The sequence below is a fragment of the Pteronotus mesoamericanus genome, unplaced genomic scaffold (assembly GCF_021234165.1).
Source record: "Pteronotus mesoamericanus isolate MK-2021 breed Mesoamerican mustached bat unplaced genomic scaffold, CSHL_Meso_final scaffold_165, whole genome shotgun sequence".
NCBI lineage: Eukaryota > Metazoa > Chordata > Mammalia > Chiroptera > Mormoopidae > Pteronotus > Pteronotus mesoamericanus.
In genome coordinates this window covers 4,295,533-4,313,121 of record NW_026555307.1, presented here as the reverse complement: position 1 = coordinate 4,313,121, position 17,589 = coordinate 4,295,533, and the positions used below count along the sequence as shown (strand labels likewise).

At 39.6% G+C, this 17,589-nt stretch overlaps 2 protein-coding genes across 2 annotated transcripts in view; both read right to left on the bottom strand.

Moving 5' to 3' along the window:
* RPL13 (ribosomal protein L13) overlaps positions 1-17,589 on the bottom strand; it is a 241,807-nt gene that overhangs the window by 71,650 nt on the left and 152,568 nt on the right. The window lies entirely within an intron of this gene.
* TDRD12 (tudor domain containing 12) overlaps positions 1-17,589 on the bottom strand; it is an 84,978-nt gene that overhangs the window by 20,207 nt on the left and 47,182 nt on the right. Inside the window, exons 10-20 of the mRNA XM_054588971.1 lie at positions 14,920-15,000; positions 13,566-13,626; positions 13,102-13,209; positions 10,439-10,624; positions 6,739-6,895; positions 5,884-6,011; positions 4,377-4,568; positions 3,939-4,067; positions 2,648-2,765; positions 1,824-1,963; positions 1,482-1,702 (exon numbers count right to left, since the gene is read on the bottom strand). Coding sequence (XP_054444946.1) covers positions 1,482-1,702; positions 1,824-1,963; positions 2,648-2,765; positions 3,939-4,067; positions 4,377-4,568; positions 5,884-6,011; positions 6,739-6,895; positions 10,439-10,624; positions 13,102-13,209; positions 13,566-13,626; positions 14,920-15,000 — 1,521 coding nt within the window. The remainder of the gene's footprint in view (positions 1-1,481; positions 1,703-1,823; positions 1,964-2,647; positions 2,766-3,938; positions 4,068-4,376; positions 4,569-5,883; positions 6,012-6,738; positions 6,896-10,438; positions 10,625-13,101; positions 13,210-13,565; positions 13,627-14,919; positions 15,001-17,589) is intronic.

Genomic DNA, 17,589 nt, shown 5'->3' with positions numbered 1-17,589 from the left:
TTTACCAAATCAAGGCAGTTACCATCAAAATTCCAGCAGGTTTCTGAACAATTTGACAAACCTGTTCTAAAATGTATATGAAGATGAAACAGACTTATAATAGCCAAAACAATGTGGAAGAAGAACAAAGTTGGAGTACTTATATACCAGATTCCATGACTCATTATAATATATGCTACAGTATTTGAGAAAAATGTAGACTGATGTAAGGATAGACAAATAGATCAATGTAACACAAGGAGTCTACTTATGGGCCACATACACTACCATCTGGTTTACAGTAATGGCACCAGCCCTGGCTGGTGAGGCACAGTGGCTTGAGTGCCAGCCTGTGAACCAAAGGGCTGCTGGTTCGATTCCTAGTCAGGGCACATGTCTGAGTTGTGGGCCAGGTCCCCAGTTGGGGGTGCATGAGAGGCAATCACACATCGACGTTTCTCTCCCTCTCTTTCCCCTTCCCTTCCCCTCTCTAAAAATAAATAAATAAAATCATTTTTTTAAAAAAAGGCACCAACTCAGTGACTACAATGATGATTTAAATAAATGATGCTGGAGCAAGTAATTAACCATTTGGAAAAAAGAAAACTGTGCCTCGCATCTCACACTATACACAAAAATCAATTCAGTATGGATTATAAACCTAAATGTGAAAGCTAACACCATAAAGCTTCTAGAGAAAATATAGAAGACTATCTTCATGACCTAGAGACAAATTTTTTTTTAAGGATACAAAAAACAGTAGCCATAAAATACTTCATCAAAATTTAGGATGTTTGTTCATCAAAAGACTATTAAAAGGGTGAAAACACAAGCCACAGACTGGGAGAGGATATTCTTATTGCATACATCTGACAAAGCACTTATATCCAGAATAAATTAACCCTACAAACGAAGCAACGAGAAAAAGATAAACACTCTATTTAAAAAATGGGCAAAAGACCTGAACAGGCAGGCACATCACAAAAAGAGGATGGTCTAATATCCCACAAGCATATGAAAAGACATTCAACATCATTAATTATTAGGGAAGCCCAAATGAAAATCACAATGGTTTACCACTACACCCCAGAATACTAAATGTTGGTGAAGATATGAAGCAACTCAAACTTTCTCACACATTACTGATTAAACCATAAAATGGTCAACCACTTTGGCAAAGTTAAACATACGCTTATCCCATGAACCTGCAATTCCACTCCAAAGTATATACCCAAGAGAAATGGGTTCGTATTTCCACAAAACATAGGTACAGAAACGTTCACAGTAGTTTCCTACATGAGTCTAAACTGGAAACAACCCTCAGGTCCCTGAAGAGAAGAATGGATATATACATTGTGATAGATTCATATTTATATATTCTTCAGAGCTGGGTGCTGGTTTACATGGACACATGTATATGTAACAATTTGTCAAGCTGTAAACTGATCATCTGTGCACTTTACTTTGTATCTCAATGATAAAAAAAAAGATGACTGGCTTACTTGCAAAATCCAAAAGCCTTAAGATATGGACAAAGAGGCCTTCTGGCTTTTTTCTCTTCCTTGGCTTCTAGAACCCCTGCAGTAAACTGATACAGCTCCGACGGGATCTTGGCATCTGCTCTTTCCAAGTAGCGCAAAACACCAACGGCATGGCATGCACTTTTCTCCGTCAGCAACAAGACAGATTTGGTTTTTATATTTCCCTGTTCTGTAGGAGAGCCCTTAAAATCAGGGGTGAATAAAGAAGTGGATCATCCATACCAGAATCAATGGTGAAACTTGTGGACTCTGAATTTTTTATTACACAGTGGAATATTTAAATATAATAAAAGTTAATCAAACCTGTTCAGTTAAACTCTGGAAATGATCAGACATGCAATATAGGCGTTCACCAAAAATTTTGGGAGAGGAAGGAAAGCTGAAGTGAATGACACACGTGGCATCGGCGATGGCCAAGAGGGGTATGCAGTCGTCAGTCAGGGCTAGAGAAAAGGAACTCGACAATTTCAGAAGAGGCCAGGGCTTTACTGCACTGCCTCTACTGAGCAATCTCAGCAACCATACTTCATACTTTTTTTTATTGCATTTTACTTTTTAGATGCAAAGAAATCTCTTTATAGATGAAAAAACCCACTTCTTTTATTGTATTTTATTTTTTAGATGCAAAGAAACCTCTTTCCCATTTTTTTTCAAAATACATCGCAACGCAGTGATTGAACCCCAGGGAAAAGTGGCCTTCTTTTAGCTTCAAAAAAAAAAAATGCCTCTTTTTTATTACAAATCTAGGCGGCCCATATCTATTTTACACTTTATACATTTTGACTTTTAAATTTCTAATATTAAATTTAACAGTCATTTATGATTTGTTTCATCATGGGCACATGTACATATGGACGAGACAATACTCCTCCGGCCGCACGTGCCGAGGGCTTCTAGACAGAAGGGCGCTGCTTAGCAGCCTGGGAGCCTGGCAGCACCTAGACCCACTGCAACACTGAAACTTTAATAGAGGCTGGTTTTCATTTTGAAATTAAGATTACTAACAAATTCTCAATAAATCTGGGAAATGATGAGAAATTTGGAGATGAAATATATAAATGAACTGAAAGACATGATTCCTAATCACTCAGCCTTCTCTAGATATGAGTAGAAATTAAAACACTTACCTAATACGATGTGAGAGCCAGAACTTAACTTCTTCTTCCACTGTTCTAATACACTTTTTAAATCAAAAACCATTTCTTTATGCATTTTCAAGCAAAATACTGAACAGCTTTCTACTACCTAAAGATGAAACCAAGAGGCCAGTTCACAGTCAAGAACACAAACTTGAAGTTAATTGTTCTGTTAATGATCATCAAGATAAACTATTTAAATTTATCTGTGAGGGTATTATCTCACTGGCCAAATAATTCTTATGATATTATTGTTAATTTAAATAAATATATTTCCAAAATTCCACAGTTTACATCTAAAAATTTTCTCAGGTGGAACAAACATTATTTTGCTAAAACTATTTTCCTTCCTTACCAAATAATGCATACATGCATATGTGTGTATACATGTACATACAGATCTTTGCATATACAGTAGAACCTTGAACAACACATGGGTAAGGAGATGCTGACTCCCCCACAGTAAAAAGTCCACCTGTAACTTCTGATTCCCTAAAAACATAATGACTAATAGCCTGCTGTTGACCAGAAGCCTTACTCGTAACATCGAAGTCAATTAACACACATTTTGTATGTTATATTATATACTGTATTCTAACAATAAAACTACAGAAAAAATGTTAAAGTCATAAGGAAGAGAAAATACATTTATAATACTGAATGCAGTCACTGAGAAAATCCATAAGTGGACCTGCACTGTTCAGACCTGTGTTGTTTGAGGGTTAACTGTGTATGTATACATCCAATTTATGGCAGTTACCTTTTTAACTACACCTGCTAGTTCAGTGTTGCTGAAATGTGGATGTACTACTGAGTTTTGTTATTTTATTTTGTATTTGCCCTCATTTCTACATTTTAACATTTTAGTGTTAATTTATACACAATTAAATTAATCTCTAGCCAACTCATTTGGCTTTCCTGGTTATGTGATGATATATTTGCTGTTAACCTTCTGTATTTTCTTAAATAAAGGGTACAGAAGATGTTGGCTTTTCTTCATGAATCGGATCCTTTTATTGCTCTGCCAAGACCAAATATGAAGCCCAGCTCCCCTTGGGGAAGGTTCCTTCACTTCGGTGGAAAGGCTGCTCCACCCACTTGGCTCCTCCCTTCAACATCACGCCTCCTGCTCGTCTTTTTCAGAGCTACCACTACTTTGCAGCAGGACTCATTCTGACTGATGCTGAACGTGTAAAATTTTATTCCCATCAAATATTTAACTACCTCAAGAAATTCAATCGTAGTTTAAACAGTAAGAACATTTTATGCATGGAGGGCTCACCTTACAAACTGTTTCAGTTTCAGCTACAGAACAGGTGAAGATCAAGGTCTTCTGTGCCTGACTTGGGATAAAATCAAGAGTTCGGAGTAGAGTAGAGGTTTTCTCACTTTCTAGGCAAAGATGTACAACCTAATAATGAAATACAGAAACGATGTGAGTTTTAAAATGTTCAAGGTGCTACAGTTTCACTTTTCATAGGTAAGTTATGATTTTAATAGAAATGAATGTATTTGCCCTGTGCAGGCTCACTGAGTCAGGAAGCAATAAAGTTTGGACTTAAGCCTGGGGTCATCACTGCTCCCAAGAAATCAATATAAATTTAAATTCACAATTACAGATTTGCATATGAAATTAAAGCGGTAATCTTTTAAAAGTAGTATTAATCCACAAAACAAAAGGTACCTGAGGAGCCCCTGTGACACCCCCATGACTCATTACCTGCTGGACGCTGCCGTAGAGAGCGGCCTCCTCCGTGGCAGTGATGACAACGTAGGGGTCAGTCATGAACTCTCTGATGACATGTTCTAGGTGTCTGTTCCAGCGAACTCCAACTGCAACAATCTGGTGTGGTGCAGATTCCCTTTCTTCAACTTCAATATTTTTTTTAAAGTTACCTAGTATAGCAAACACCTAAAAAATTAGCATAATTAATTTCATTTTTGTTTCAAAAGAGAATAATTTGTTTGACAAAATACAGTATTTTCTGTTTTCAAAGTGGGGAAGGCCTTTATAAACATAAAAGGAAAACACAAAAAAGGGGAAAATGTTAGGTACGTACAAAACATTAACATCTGCATAAAGATGCATAACATATGTAGCAAAGGATTAACATCCTTATACAGAAACCTGAACAAACTCATTAGAAAAAGATAATCCCACCAAGAGAAAACAAGTAAAGTAATAAACAAGCAGCTCAGAGAAGAATGGGTACAAATGGCCAATATGTAATCAAGGAAATACAGATTAAACTATTCAGATGTCATGTTTAATAGTTAGACTAGAAAAGAAAGCCAGACGGAGGCATCGCCCTGCCAAGGTGCAGGGAGTGCAGCGCAGGGGGCACACTGTCCACTGGAGTGTAAACTGGTCTGTGCGTTCAGAAGGGTGGCTGTACAATGCGGTATTCCACATATATTAGTTTTGCAGTAAGAACTGAGATCGCAGAGGTGTTCATAAACCCTGTGCAGGCTCACTGAGTCAGGAAGCAATAAAGTTTGGACTTAAGCCTGGGGTCATCACTGCTCCCAAGCAAACACTCATGGCCATCGTCTTACACTGCTTCCAACCAACGCCTGATCAAAGTTCAGTCTGAGCCGTGAGTCCCCCTCCTAGGAAGTTACCCTAAGGGAAATGTGCTAATAAGATGTATGTTCTTTAGACACACACACACACACAATGTTAAGTGTCTAAAAATAAGACAATTATAAAATAAATTCTTCTGTCCATAGGATTCAATGTCATATGGCCAGTAACAATCACACTGTAGAACAGTAACAATACAATCATATTGACTGAAGAACACAAGTTATAAATTCACACATAAAGGTACTGACACAGTGCATAAAGATTACAGAAAAGAAAGAAATACTCCAATACAGTAAAATAGTGATTCCCTCTGAGTGTAAGATTATGGATGTTGGGGTTTTTCAAGTACTCTCCTCTATTTCTCAGGTTTTCTAATATAAAAATTGCTTTGATAATCAGAAAATATTAATGAAATAATGTAGAAAACCTCCATAAGAAAGAATTTTTGCTTTTCAAAGAGAAATTTAACACTGAGAAGTATAAACGTTCTCTCTTAATTATACAAGTTAAAGGGAAAATTTTTTAGATTAACCAGCTTCTACCCCAAATTGACACTTTTTCTTGAATCCTAAAAACAGTGAAGGCTTTAATTATATATATTTCTGAGTAGTAATGACATCTAAATGGATGCCATACTTACTTGTTCATTAGCTTCAGAGAATAATACTTCCACCTCATCCAAAATGAGATGACATAGTCTAAGAAATAATAAGCTCTGATATTCAAGCAGCCTCAGGAGGCTATGTGGTGTTGTTACAATTATATCACCTACATTTTAAAAGAAAAAAATTAACATTTAGACTTCCCACAGATTTTTCTAACATTTCCTTTCCTAAGATTCCAGATACTTCCTAGAAATTCCTTCAATTAGAATAAAAAAATGTCCTGGCCAATGTGGCTCAGCTGGTTGGAGCCCTGTTCTGTAACCAAAAGGTTGCAGTTCGCTTCCCAGGCAGGGCACATACCAAGGTGGTGGGTTCAATCCCCTCTCGGGGTGCCTATGAAAGGCAACCGATTGATGTTTCTCTCTTACGTCAATGCTTCTCTCTCTCCACCCCCTTCCTCTTTCATGTCCTGGGGTGAGGGAAGAAACAAAACAAAACTGGTTGTCTTACTCAGGTGGGTGAGGCAAGAAGTTTACCTGCCCAGCTAACAACCCCTCTCATTATCATTATCTGATTAAATACCTGGGCTCCCACAAAGTTTTGCTCTCCTGAAAGACAGGGAGGGTTTTAGTCAACATCTAACAAACAGTAGGTGTTCAGTAGATAGCTGATAAATGAATGAGATCACGCAGTTTTCTCTTTTTCTCACAAAGGTAAGCCAAGATCAAACCTTCGTCATCTATATCCACTGGTAACTGACAGGGGCGGTCTGAACCAGTGACTGTCAGCTGCATCTACACAGTCCCGTGCCTTCTGCAGCTCCCGGGCTGCCTGGGCAGGGTTCCACTGTGTTCTGCAGCAAACACCAAACAGGCTGGAAGGATGCTTACACCCCCTTGGAAGCTTCATATTTTTGGCTTCATCTTTGTGGAGTCCAATTGTTAACACCATAGGATGAAGAGGCCTGGAGGACACGCTATAGTCTCCCAATAATTCAAAAATAAATTGGGCCTTTTTCCACCCAGGACACACGATGACTGCCAGAGGCTGCAAAGAAACAAATTCACATAATTTTGGACAAAAGTTAGGAATCGAACATAGTACCTGTGAAACACGCAGAATATCTCCTTGTACAGAGTAAGCACTACCTAAATTTTTATTATCATCATGATCACAAATAGGTCAGAAAACATATTGTATTAAACTGGATTTAGACACATTGACTCAGATTTTCCTAGGGCTTAAACTAAGCACTTCACAATTATTAATTCATAATCCTTAATACCCTCCTACAGGATAGGACCTCTCACTACCTCATTTCCCAGAGGCAGCATCTAAGGCACAAAGAGCTGAAGTCAGTTGCCCAGGTCTGCACAGCTAATGCGTGGTAGCAGCAAGATCTGACGCCAGGCAGTCTGACTCTGGAGCTCCTGCTCCAAGCACAAGGGTGAATTAACTGCTTCCTGAAAGAAGCCTTAACAAAGGTTAACCTCTCTTCCATAGGAGACTGAGTTTTTGTGCCCTGCTCTATCCCACAGATATATCCAGAAGGTGCACAGCCTGCCAAATGGCTTCCTGGACACCTACCCTCAATTAACCAAAGACAAGACTGAGTCTCTGCTTTCCAGGTGAGCACCAACTTCCAGGTGTCAGGCCTAAACGCAGGCTGACCACGAAGATGCAGAGAAAGCAGAGGAGACACAGGAGACAAGACCTGAACATCTCTTCCTGGCCCAGCTAGGGTTCTATCTCCACATAGGCTGCATCTCATTAATACGGGTCAACTGCTAACCAACTGAGGGATATAAATGTATCCATTTTGTTTTATTAAATCAATACACAATAATTTAGCCAATGCAGATTTCCAAAGGAAAATCATTAAACTACCTAGAGTAATTAGAGAAATAAACTTGTATCTTTTCTAAGCAATTCTAAGTATCTTCTGTACTGCTAATTTCACCTTCCACTGTGTGTTCTCTGGGCTAAGATCTGAGTCAAAGGCCTTATGCATGCAAGCTCACCTAACGGCCCAACCCAGCAAAGCAGCGGTCACTACCCACTTACCATCTGATCCTCACACCCCAGTTCTCTTTCCATTATCTTTCTCAGCTATTTTCAGATTCCTCCACATGGGAAAAATAAAGTAGGCTTAAAAAGCAGTATGGAGGTGCTAAGAAAATATTTAAAAGAATATGAGATGACATGACAGAAAACCTAATTCTCATCTCACTTCTTGTAATACTTGTTAGCTGTTAAGAATTTAAACCAGTAACTTCTCATGAATTTCATTTCCTCATTTATAAAATGGTGAAAAGAGACTTCTGCCAAGGTTAAGGCGTAGGTAGATACATTTTGCCTCCTCGCACAACCAAAAGAACAACAACAAATTTAAAAACAAAAACCAACCAGAACTACCAGAAAATTAAACTGTGTGGGAATCCAACAACCAAGGAGTTGAAGAAGAGACATTCATCCAGACGGGCAAGAGGGGCCGAGACAGGCAGCCAAGCAGAGAGGATGACCAGCAAGGTGGCAACTGGAGGACTGGGCAGCCGAAGTGGCAGCTGGGGGTCTAGGCAGTCCTACATTTACGTGCAGATAAACCGGGATAAACCGGGAGGTACAACAAGGGAGTGAGACAGACCACTTAACCCAGGGTTCCAGCATGGTAAAAGAAAGCCTCAAAACCTCTGGCTGTAAAAAAACCTGTGGGGGATGCGGCAGCAGGAGAAACTCCCAGCCTCACAGGAGAGGTCGCTGGAGATATACACAGGTCCCTAGAATGTATACAAACCCAACCACCCGCGAATCAGCACCAGAAGGGCCCAGTTTGCTTGTGGGTAGCAGGGGGAGTAACTGAAAGCCAGCCAAGAGCCAAGCAAGCGGCATAGTTCCCTCCCAGATCCCTCCCCCACACACAGCATCACAACACAGCAAAGTGGGTTGTGCCACCCTGGTGAATACCTAAGGCCCCGCCCCTTACAACATAACAGGTGTGCCAAGACAAAGATATATGGCCCAAATGAAAGAAAATATCAAAACACCAAAAACCTATCAGATGCAGAGTTCAAAACACGGGTATACAGGATGCTCACATAAATGGTTGAGTATGGTAAAAAAAATAGAGAAGAAAGTGAAGGTGATGTAAAGTGAAATAAAGAAAAATGTACAGGGAACCAACAATAAAGGGAAGGAAACAGGGACTCAAATCAACAATTTGGAAGAGAAGGAAGAAATAAACATTTAATGAGAACAGTTTGAAGAAAAAAGAATTCAAAAAAAATGAGGAGAGGCTTAGGAACCTCTGGGACAACTTTATATGTTCCAACATCCGAATCATAGGGGTGCCAGAAGGAGAAGAGAAAGAGCAAAAAATTGAAAACTTTTTTGAAAAAACAATGGAGAACTTCCCCAATCTGGTGAAGGAAACAGACTTCCAGGAAGCCCAGGAAGCTCAGAGAGTCCCACAGAAATTCTACCCAAGGAAGCACACACCAAGGCACAACATAATTACATTACCCAAGACTAGAGATAAGTAGAGAATCTTAAAAGCAGCAAGAAAAAAGGAGACAGTTTTCTACATAGGAGTTCCCATAAGACTATCAGCTGATGTCTCAAAAGAAACCTTACAGGCAAGAAGCGGCTGGAAACAAGTGTTCAAAGTCATGAAAGGCAAGGACCTCCATCCAAGACTACTCTATCCAGCAAAGCTATCATTTAGAATGGAAGGGCAGATAAAGTGCTTCCCAGACAAGGTAAAGTTTAAGGAGTTCATCATCACCAAGCCCTTATTAAATGAAAAATTAAAGAGACTTTTCTAAGAAAAATATTAAAACTATGAACAGTAAAATGACAACAAACTATCAATAACTGAACCTAAAACAAAAACAAACTAAGCAAACAACTAGAATAGGAACAGAATCACAGAAATAGAGATCACATGGAGGGTTATCAGCAGTGAGGGGGAAGGGGGGACAGGGAAAGGTACAGGGAATAAGAAGCATAAATGGTAGGTACAAAATAGACAGGGAGAGGTTAAGAACAGTATAGGAAATAGAGAAGCCAAAGAACTTCTCCATGGACATGAACAAAGGAGTGAAAATGCTGGTGGGAGTGGGGCGCAGGGCTGAGGAGAATAAAAGGGGGAAAAAATGGGACAACTGCAATAGCATTGCCAATAAAATATACTTTAAAAAAAGAAAATGCTAGAAAAAGTATGCTGTTTATTAAAAATAAAAATGAGATGGAAAAATAAAATATGGTGAAAAGAATATATGCCCTGACCATCTCATAGGGTTGCCATGACAAATTAAATCAGTGAAATACTTTTTATAAACTAAATATTTGTCTCTCAAAGCCAGGATTCTCTTGAGTCAGCAGATGGGCTCACAAGTGGGGGCCAAAGGTGAGAATCTATGTGAGAGAACCAGTTACTGTGATATGAGAAAAGTTTCTCACAGACCAGTTTCTGTCCTGCCAGTATGAACACCAAATGGGTAATGTAGCCTACATTTTACCAAAGGTAAGGTGTAAAATTTCAAATAAATACTTAATCCATTATGTTGTAAGACAAAATGGTCTTCCACTTACTCCGCTTCTACTTGGTAATGACTTGTAGCAGCCCACTGTTTGCAAAATCGTAAGCACTGGTGGAAGGTACAACAAAGGGTCATTTCCACATTGAGAAATGACAACCACATCACAGCCACGTGCTATGGGAGGCCAAGAGTAGGATTCAGTGTGGCTAGGTCCCAGAAACTTATTTCTCTGAAGAGCCTACAAAATATCAACAATAACCAAAAACCACAATAAAGAAAACTAATTTTTAAAAAACCATCTCATTGCTCATTTACCCCAACAACAAGTACACATTGCTCAGTCTGGTATTTTTCAAGACCTAACTCTGTAAGCCCCACTGAATCTTGGCAAGCACCAAACTCCCACGAGAAGATTCTTGCTTTTGTAGGCTCCAAATGAGAAGATCCATTGACCAACCAGGTGCTTGAAGCTCACGAGAGCAAGGACATGGCTTCTCTTCCTCCTCAAAATCTGCTGATACATCAGGTTCACTTGTAAAGCTTTTAAGAGACATGTCTTTGTTTATTTTCCTTGTTACTGTCACTAAGACCTCCCAAATATTCTATGTTCCGAAAGGCATCAGCCCCATTATCTCCGTGCAGTCACCCCGTCCCCAGGCCCTGGCCCCGCTGCAGTCAGGACCGACTCCGCTCTGCGCCTGGTAGGCAGCTGCCGTCCCGGGACCTCCCTGCACCACCATCACCCTTTTGTCTGCAACTCATGCTGTCTTCTTTCTTGCCTACTTTTTTGTGTTAGTGTAGAACATATTTCAGTGGCTCTTTGACAGGGGGTACGGAGGAAGTAAATTTGAGGACTTTGCATGTCTGAAAATGTCTTCATGCTATCGTCACACCTAGTTGACAGTTTAAGTACAGACCTCTAGGTTAGAAAAAACTTCCTGATCCTGCGTGTGGTACGTTTCTTCTCTCTGGGATCTAGCATGATTGCTGAATCCCTCCAGTTTAGATGTTTCACAACATCTTTACTATCTTGTTGTTCACTTGTGCTGGGCCTGTCACAGGTAAAATCCCCTAATTTGGAGAGTCATATCCATTAAGTCTAGAAATCATTCATGTGTTACTCTTCTTCGAATTTTCTGCCCTCTTCCTTCCTTTCTTTCTAGAAATCCCATTTCAGATATTAGACCTCAAATTGACAATTTCTCTTTTCTTCCCTATGTCTGTTTCTTAGTCGTTTGTTCTGTAACACTTTCTGATAGCTTCTATTTTACCTCTGAAATCAATTACTGATTATTTTTTATTTCTATAACATTTTGAATTTCTAAGAACCTATTTTTTATTTTCCATTCCTTTTCTATAGTGCCCTGTTACTGTTAAATACATACAATAATATATCCTATCTCTAAGGGTATGTACTTTCTAATGTTTTCTTCTACTCCCTACATTGTTTGTTTACTTCAGAGTCTGTTTTGACCTTTGTTTTTTTCCTGGGGTGAGGGCTTTCCTCAAATACCCAAAGATCCCTGATGCTCTGTTTATGTAGAGGAGGACACTGATAACTCACTAGAAGATATGTGAGCGGGGCATAGCTCAACACCATGTGAGAGTCACATCGTTGCAGGAAGAAAGGGCAGCAAGCAGACATTCTTACTGGGAGAATTCCAGATAGCATCATCTAAAGGTCATTTTTGCCCTGACTGGTGTGGCTCAGTACACTGAGCACCAGCCTGCAAACTGAAAAGCTGCCAGTTGAATTCAGTCAGGGCAATGCCTGGGCTGTGGGCCAGGTCCCCAGTTGAGGACCGATTGATGTAACTTTTGCACATTGATGTTTCTCTCCCTCTCTTTTTCCCTCCCTTCTCCTCTCTAAATAAATAAAACCTTTATTAAAAAATGACTGTTTAAAGGTCATTTCTAGGCCCATTCAGTTCCTCAAAAAAAGCCTCCCATCTCCTTTGTGAGAAACTGGCTGCTGTGGGTGTTCAGGAAACAGGTGGGAATCCCCCCCCACCTCACCCCATCGTCGGGAGTGTCCATTACACTCTGCTGCCTGTTTCCATCGCCTAAAGCTTGTGGAAAGCTCTGGTCCACCAAACTTCGCTCTCATTCTGTTCACCCTTGTGGTTTTATCTTTAAAATAATACTTTAAAACTTGTTTTTGTATCAAGAGGAAAGTAGATAAACATCCATGATCAATTTACTTGGTGAAGCCACAAGTCTGTAAGACAATTCTGAAAATAACGCTAAGATGTCTGTATCATAACTGCCCTGGCAACTTGTTGCTCCTTCCAATCCCCTTTCCACAGGCACATCTAAACCTTACTTCAGAGAAGCACTTACAGTTACACAATGGTTTCCCCACAAAACAATTATTCACTTGTAAGAAGTTAACCTGGATTTAAGAATAAATAAGAAATTAGGAACATGTATAAAGGACCCATGGGCATGGACATCGGGGTGGGGATTGACTGGGGGACCTGGGGGGGAGGGGGCAGGGGAAAGTGGCGGGGGTTCTCCAGGGGAAGGAGTGGGACAACTGTAATTGAACAATAAAAACTAATAAAAAAAATAAGCAATTAGTAACAAAAGTTTAAAAGGGAATTTCAAAAGCAAAGAAACTATGCAAATACAACATTAGTAGAAGCGTTTATTTAAAATCCGTTTACAATTGGGCAGGTCAGAACTTCTTGAGTTTGGTTTCAGGAGCACTTTTACCTGTTTCAGGCCTGCTGAAAGTGGCGACGTGTCGAGGGAGAGGCAGGGCTCAACCTTGTTCCGGAGCATGGCAGAGGGCTGCCGTGCGTCCGCCTTCAGCTTCTGCAACTAGAGAACACAAGTGTGAGCCTGCTCTACCCTGTGGCGTTAGCATATGAGATCAAGAACATTAGGGAAAGGATGAAAAGACAAGAGTTTAATTTCAATATAAAAACCCAGGTATATGTGCTTATCAAAAACCACCAAAACTACCAAAATGAAAGGAAGATCTTCTATTACCACCACCGCCACCCTGCAAAAAACAATTTCTCTTAAGTACTAGTTCACTAGACAGTTCCTAAAAGGATATCTTCAGAGAGTCTCCAACTGAAGGGGTTTCTCTTCTCATCTCAAGTTTAGAGGGAGGAAGAAGGATTTAAAAAGTAAACAGTTTTCTTTTACTTTTTTTTTCAGAATTGTAATACCTGCTGCAGATCAGGTATTCCATCAGGTCTCAGAGGATCAGGATTTAAAAACTGCAATAATCTGTAAAATAGTTAAAAGGGTAATTTGAAGGAAAAAAAAGCATCTATTTCTTCAACTGAGTTATTGTTTTAATTCTTCCTTGACAGAGGTAAAGTGAACTGTGTATCCCAAGGCACAGCTATGAAATCCCTGCTTGTTCTGTTTTGCCTTGTTCACTGTGCTACAAAGGCCACTGTGGTTACACCAGTCCCGTGCTTCCCCCACCCCCTCCTTCTGCTGCAGGCTGTGGGCACAAAACTGCCAGTCCCAGGACCACTTGCTCTGATGGCATGATACAACCTTCTGATACAAGAATATAAGGCAAAAAAGTTATCTCAGGGTTAACTTACTATGTGATACTCAATGTAATAAAAGAAAGAAATGAGCTATGCAAGATCTTTTGTGCCAAGGAAAATACCCGCTGCAGTGCCACGGCTTCCAGGTGCTAGGGCAGAGGATGCCCTGGGAGGAGCATGTCAATCTGGGTGCCACCCAGATGTGTGGGCACCACGGCAGCCTTCAAAGCTTCTGGACTTGAAGCATCATGAGGAGCTCCTGCTGGAGGAGAGGACGGTACAGGGCCAGTGCGGCCTCTGGGAAGCTGGGAAGCCGGGGTGACTGCACAGTTGACGCCCTCTCCCCAGTCATCCCGAGCTACTGAGTGAACAGCGTGACCTACAGCCATTTCTGAACTGTCTTTGTCTGAACAAACTCTTTGTCACACCCGTAGCTTCAGAGCAGCCACCGTACTTGAAATGTAAGAGGGCTGTTAGGTTGGTATGGTAAGAAATCTTAAATGGAGGTAGGAAAATATTTTGTGGATTAAACAAGTATAAAATGAAATTATTATTCTATGATTAACAACTTGTATTGAATACTTTTAGAAACTGGCAGAACAACAACAAAATCCCCAAGTTCCACACTGCAAATAATTGAAGTTTCTTCAGCAAGTGATAAACCTATTTAACATCAGAAAACTGGAAAGAAAACAAAGGCCAACCTATATAAAATCAACAGCCCCAAAAGATCAAATGTATCTAATTTGTTTCATTAAAATTGGTTGCTTCACCAAGAGAATCAGGAATGGAAGGCAGAAAATGCCTATTTAAAGTGGAAGAGAACTTTAAACAGAAAAATCTACCCCATGCAAATGGAAAAGAAAAAACTAACTTCAAATCCTACAGAAAACCTGTGTGTGTATTTTTAATGGGAACACAAGTTTGACGTTTATAATACGATCATATGTAATTTCTTCCTGCTTACAATTTTATCACATTTCCATAAAAAAACTTAGGCCAAGAAAAAAATTCATACTTTACACAGCCATTTTTTTCATTGTGTTCTTTCTTCTCAGCCAATCTAAGTGGTTTCTCATTTGACTTCTGACGTAAAGCACTAAAAATCAAAAAACATTTATTAAAATTTCTAAACTCATTTACCCCAACCCTGAAAATATCTTTATTTCCTGGGACAAAATTTTAAAAGTACCACTGAGCAACAAGTTGTCTACGTAAACAAATTTATATGGGAATTGAAGCTAAGCCCTTTAAGTATAAAAACCATTTGACTGCTCCGGTGCTTGCCAAGAGGGAATAAGCCCACTATAGCCCCTCTCCCCTACTGATTACCACTAGAAACTCTAGATAAAGGACAAAACTATAGGGATGAGAAGTCAAAATGTGAAAAACAACCAGAATCATGGAGAGTTCCCTAGATTTTTACCTTTCTCCACAGCTTAGTGTTGAACTGAGGATGACCCAAAACTTGGGACTAGGTAGAAGATATAGACAAAAAAAATCTCAGAAAAACCCTTTATTTCAAGTTAGGGAACATGGAAGAGGAGCCTGCACACAGACTGTGGGGAATCCAACTAACTTGTCCTCTTTTTCTCTCCTGGTCCTGCCCAGGACCGGTTCTGTTCCCAGGGTTGCACAGTGCAATGGCAAAAGCAGTGCAGTCACCTGAAACCCTGAAAGAAAACCTCCCCTCCCTCTAGGACCTGGGAAACAAGGACCACGTGGTCTAAAGGCTGTGTGAGGACAAGCTCCATCTTTTTTCCTCTCTTATTTCTATTGCTGTTTTGCTCCACAGTGACCCCAATCACACAGAACGACATGGCAGTTTCTCTGAGAAAAACCATCTACCTGGCCAGAGGAACAGGGAGAGGATGCACCCAGGAAATGGTGAATGCTGGAAAGAGACAGAGAGCCAGGAGAGGGGGATGCCTTATTATTGTGTATGATCCAAAACACGTCGCAAGCTTGCCCCACGTTGGGCATATTCAGAAGAGCCCAAAGCAGCATACCATGGACTTCGAAATGGAGCCAACACTGCAATTAACACTCACAAAGGGAGACGGAATTGAGGTATGAATGATAAAGGGTTGTTGACCCCCTGCTAAAACAAATGAAAGAGAAAAACTTAATATTATACTGAGGATTTTAAAAGAAACCAGAGCCTCATATCCTAATATTCAAAATTCCAAAATATAATCCAAAATTACTCAACATACAAAGATCCAGGAAAACCAGATCAATTGTTAAGGGAAAAGATAATCAACAGGTGCCAACCCCAAGATGACTCAGAAGTGGGAATAATCAAGCAGCAATTTTAACATGCTCCATAAGAAAAAGGAAAGGTGAGCACTCTTGAATGGAACAAGAGAAGTTCTCAGCAAAGAAATACAAACTATAAAAAATGAAAATTTTAGAACTAAAAAAAAATACATAAAACAAAACTTTCACTGTATAGCCTCAATAGCAGAATGAGGATGACAAAACGAAGTCAAGTAAGTTAACAATAGATAAGCAGAATTATTAATCTAAAGAATAGCAAGAAAAAATGTTAAAAAAAAAATAAACAGCGCCCCAGGGACCTTTTGGACAGTATCAAAAGGTCTGACATGTGCCTCATCAATCTCGAAAGGAAAGGAGAAAGAGATGAGTGTAGAATAAATATCTGTAGAGTAACTGCTGAATAGTCCCCAAATTTGATGAAAGACAGAAATGTACAACGAATATTAATGAACTCCAAGTACAAAAAAACATGAGAAATGACACCAAAGGATATAATAATTAAATTGCTCAAAATGGTAATAAAGAGAAAATCTTAAAAGCAGTCAGGGGAGAAATATGACAATACATTTTGCATTGGGAATAATGCAAGGAAACAAAAAGTGGGGCAACACCTTTAAAATATAGGGAGAAAAAAGGATTGTCAACCTAGAATGATAAACCTAGCAAATATATTTTTATCAAAAAAGAATGTAAAATAATTTTTCAGACACACAGAAGCTAAAAAAATTCATCACCAACAGACCCACAATACAAGAAATAGTAATAAAGTCCTTTAGGTAGAAGGAAAATGATACCAGCTAGAACCTGTATCTACACAAAAAGTAAAAAGCATTAATGGTTACTTAGGTAAATATTTAAGATTATTTTCTTTTTTTTTTTTGTTGACTCATTTTTTTACATTTATTTTATTTTCATTTTTTAATCATTGTTCAAGTTCAGTTATCTCCATTTTCCCATCACCACTTTCCCCTGCCCCACCCACCCCCACCCTCAGTCCTCCACTTGGGCCTTGTCCATGGGTCCTTTATACTCGTTCCTTGACATCCCTTCCCCTTCTTTTCCCCCATTACCCGCTCCTCCTTCCCCTCTGGTTGCTGTCAGTTTGTTCTTTATTTCAATGTTGCTGGTTATATTTTGCCTGCTTGTTTGTTTTGTTGATTAGGTTCCACTACAGGTGAGAGAGATCGTATGGTATTAGTCTTTCACCCCCTGGCTTATTTCGCTTAGCATAATCCTCTCCAGTTCCATCCATGCTGTCACAAACGGTAGTAGCTCTTCCTTTCTGCTGTGTAGTATTCCACTGTGTAAATGTACTAGTTTTTTGCTCCGCTCATTTACTGTTGGGCACTTTGGTTGCTTCCAACACTTGGCTATTATAAATTGTGTTGTTATGAACATTGGGATACAA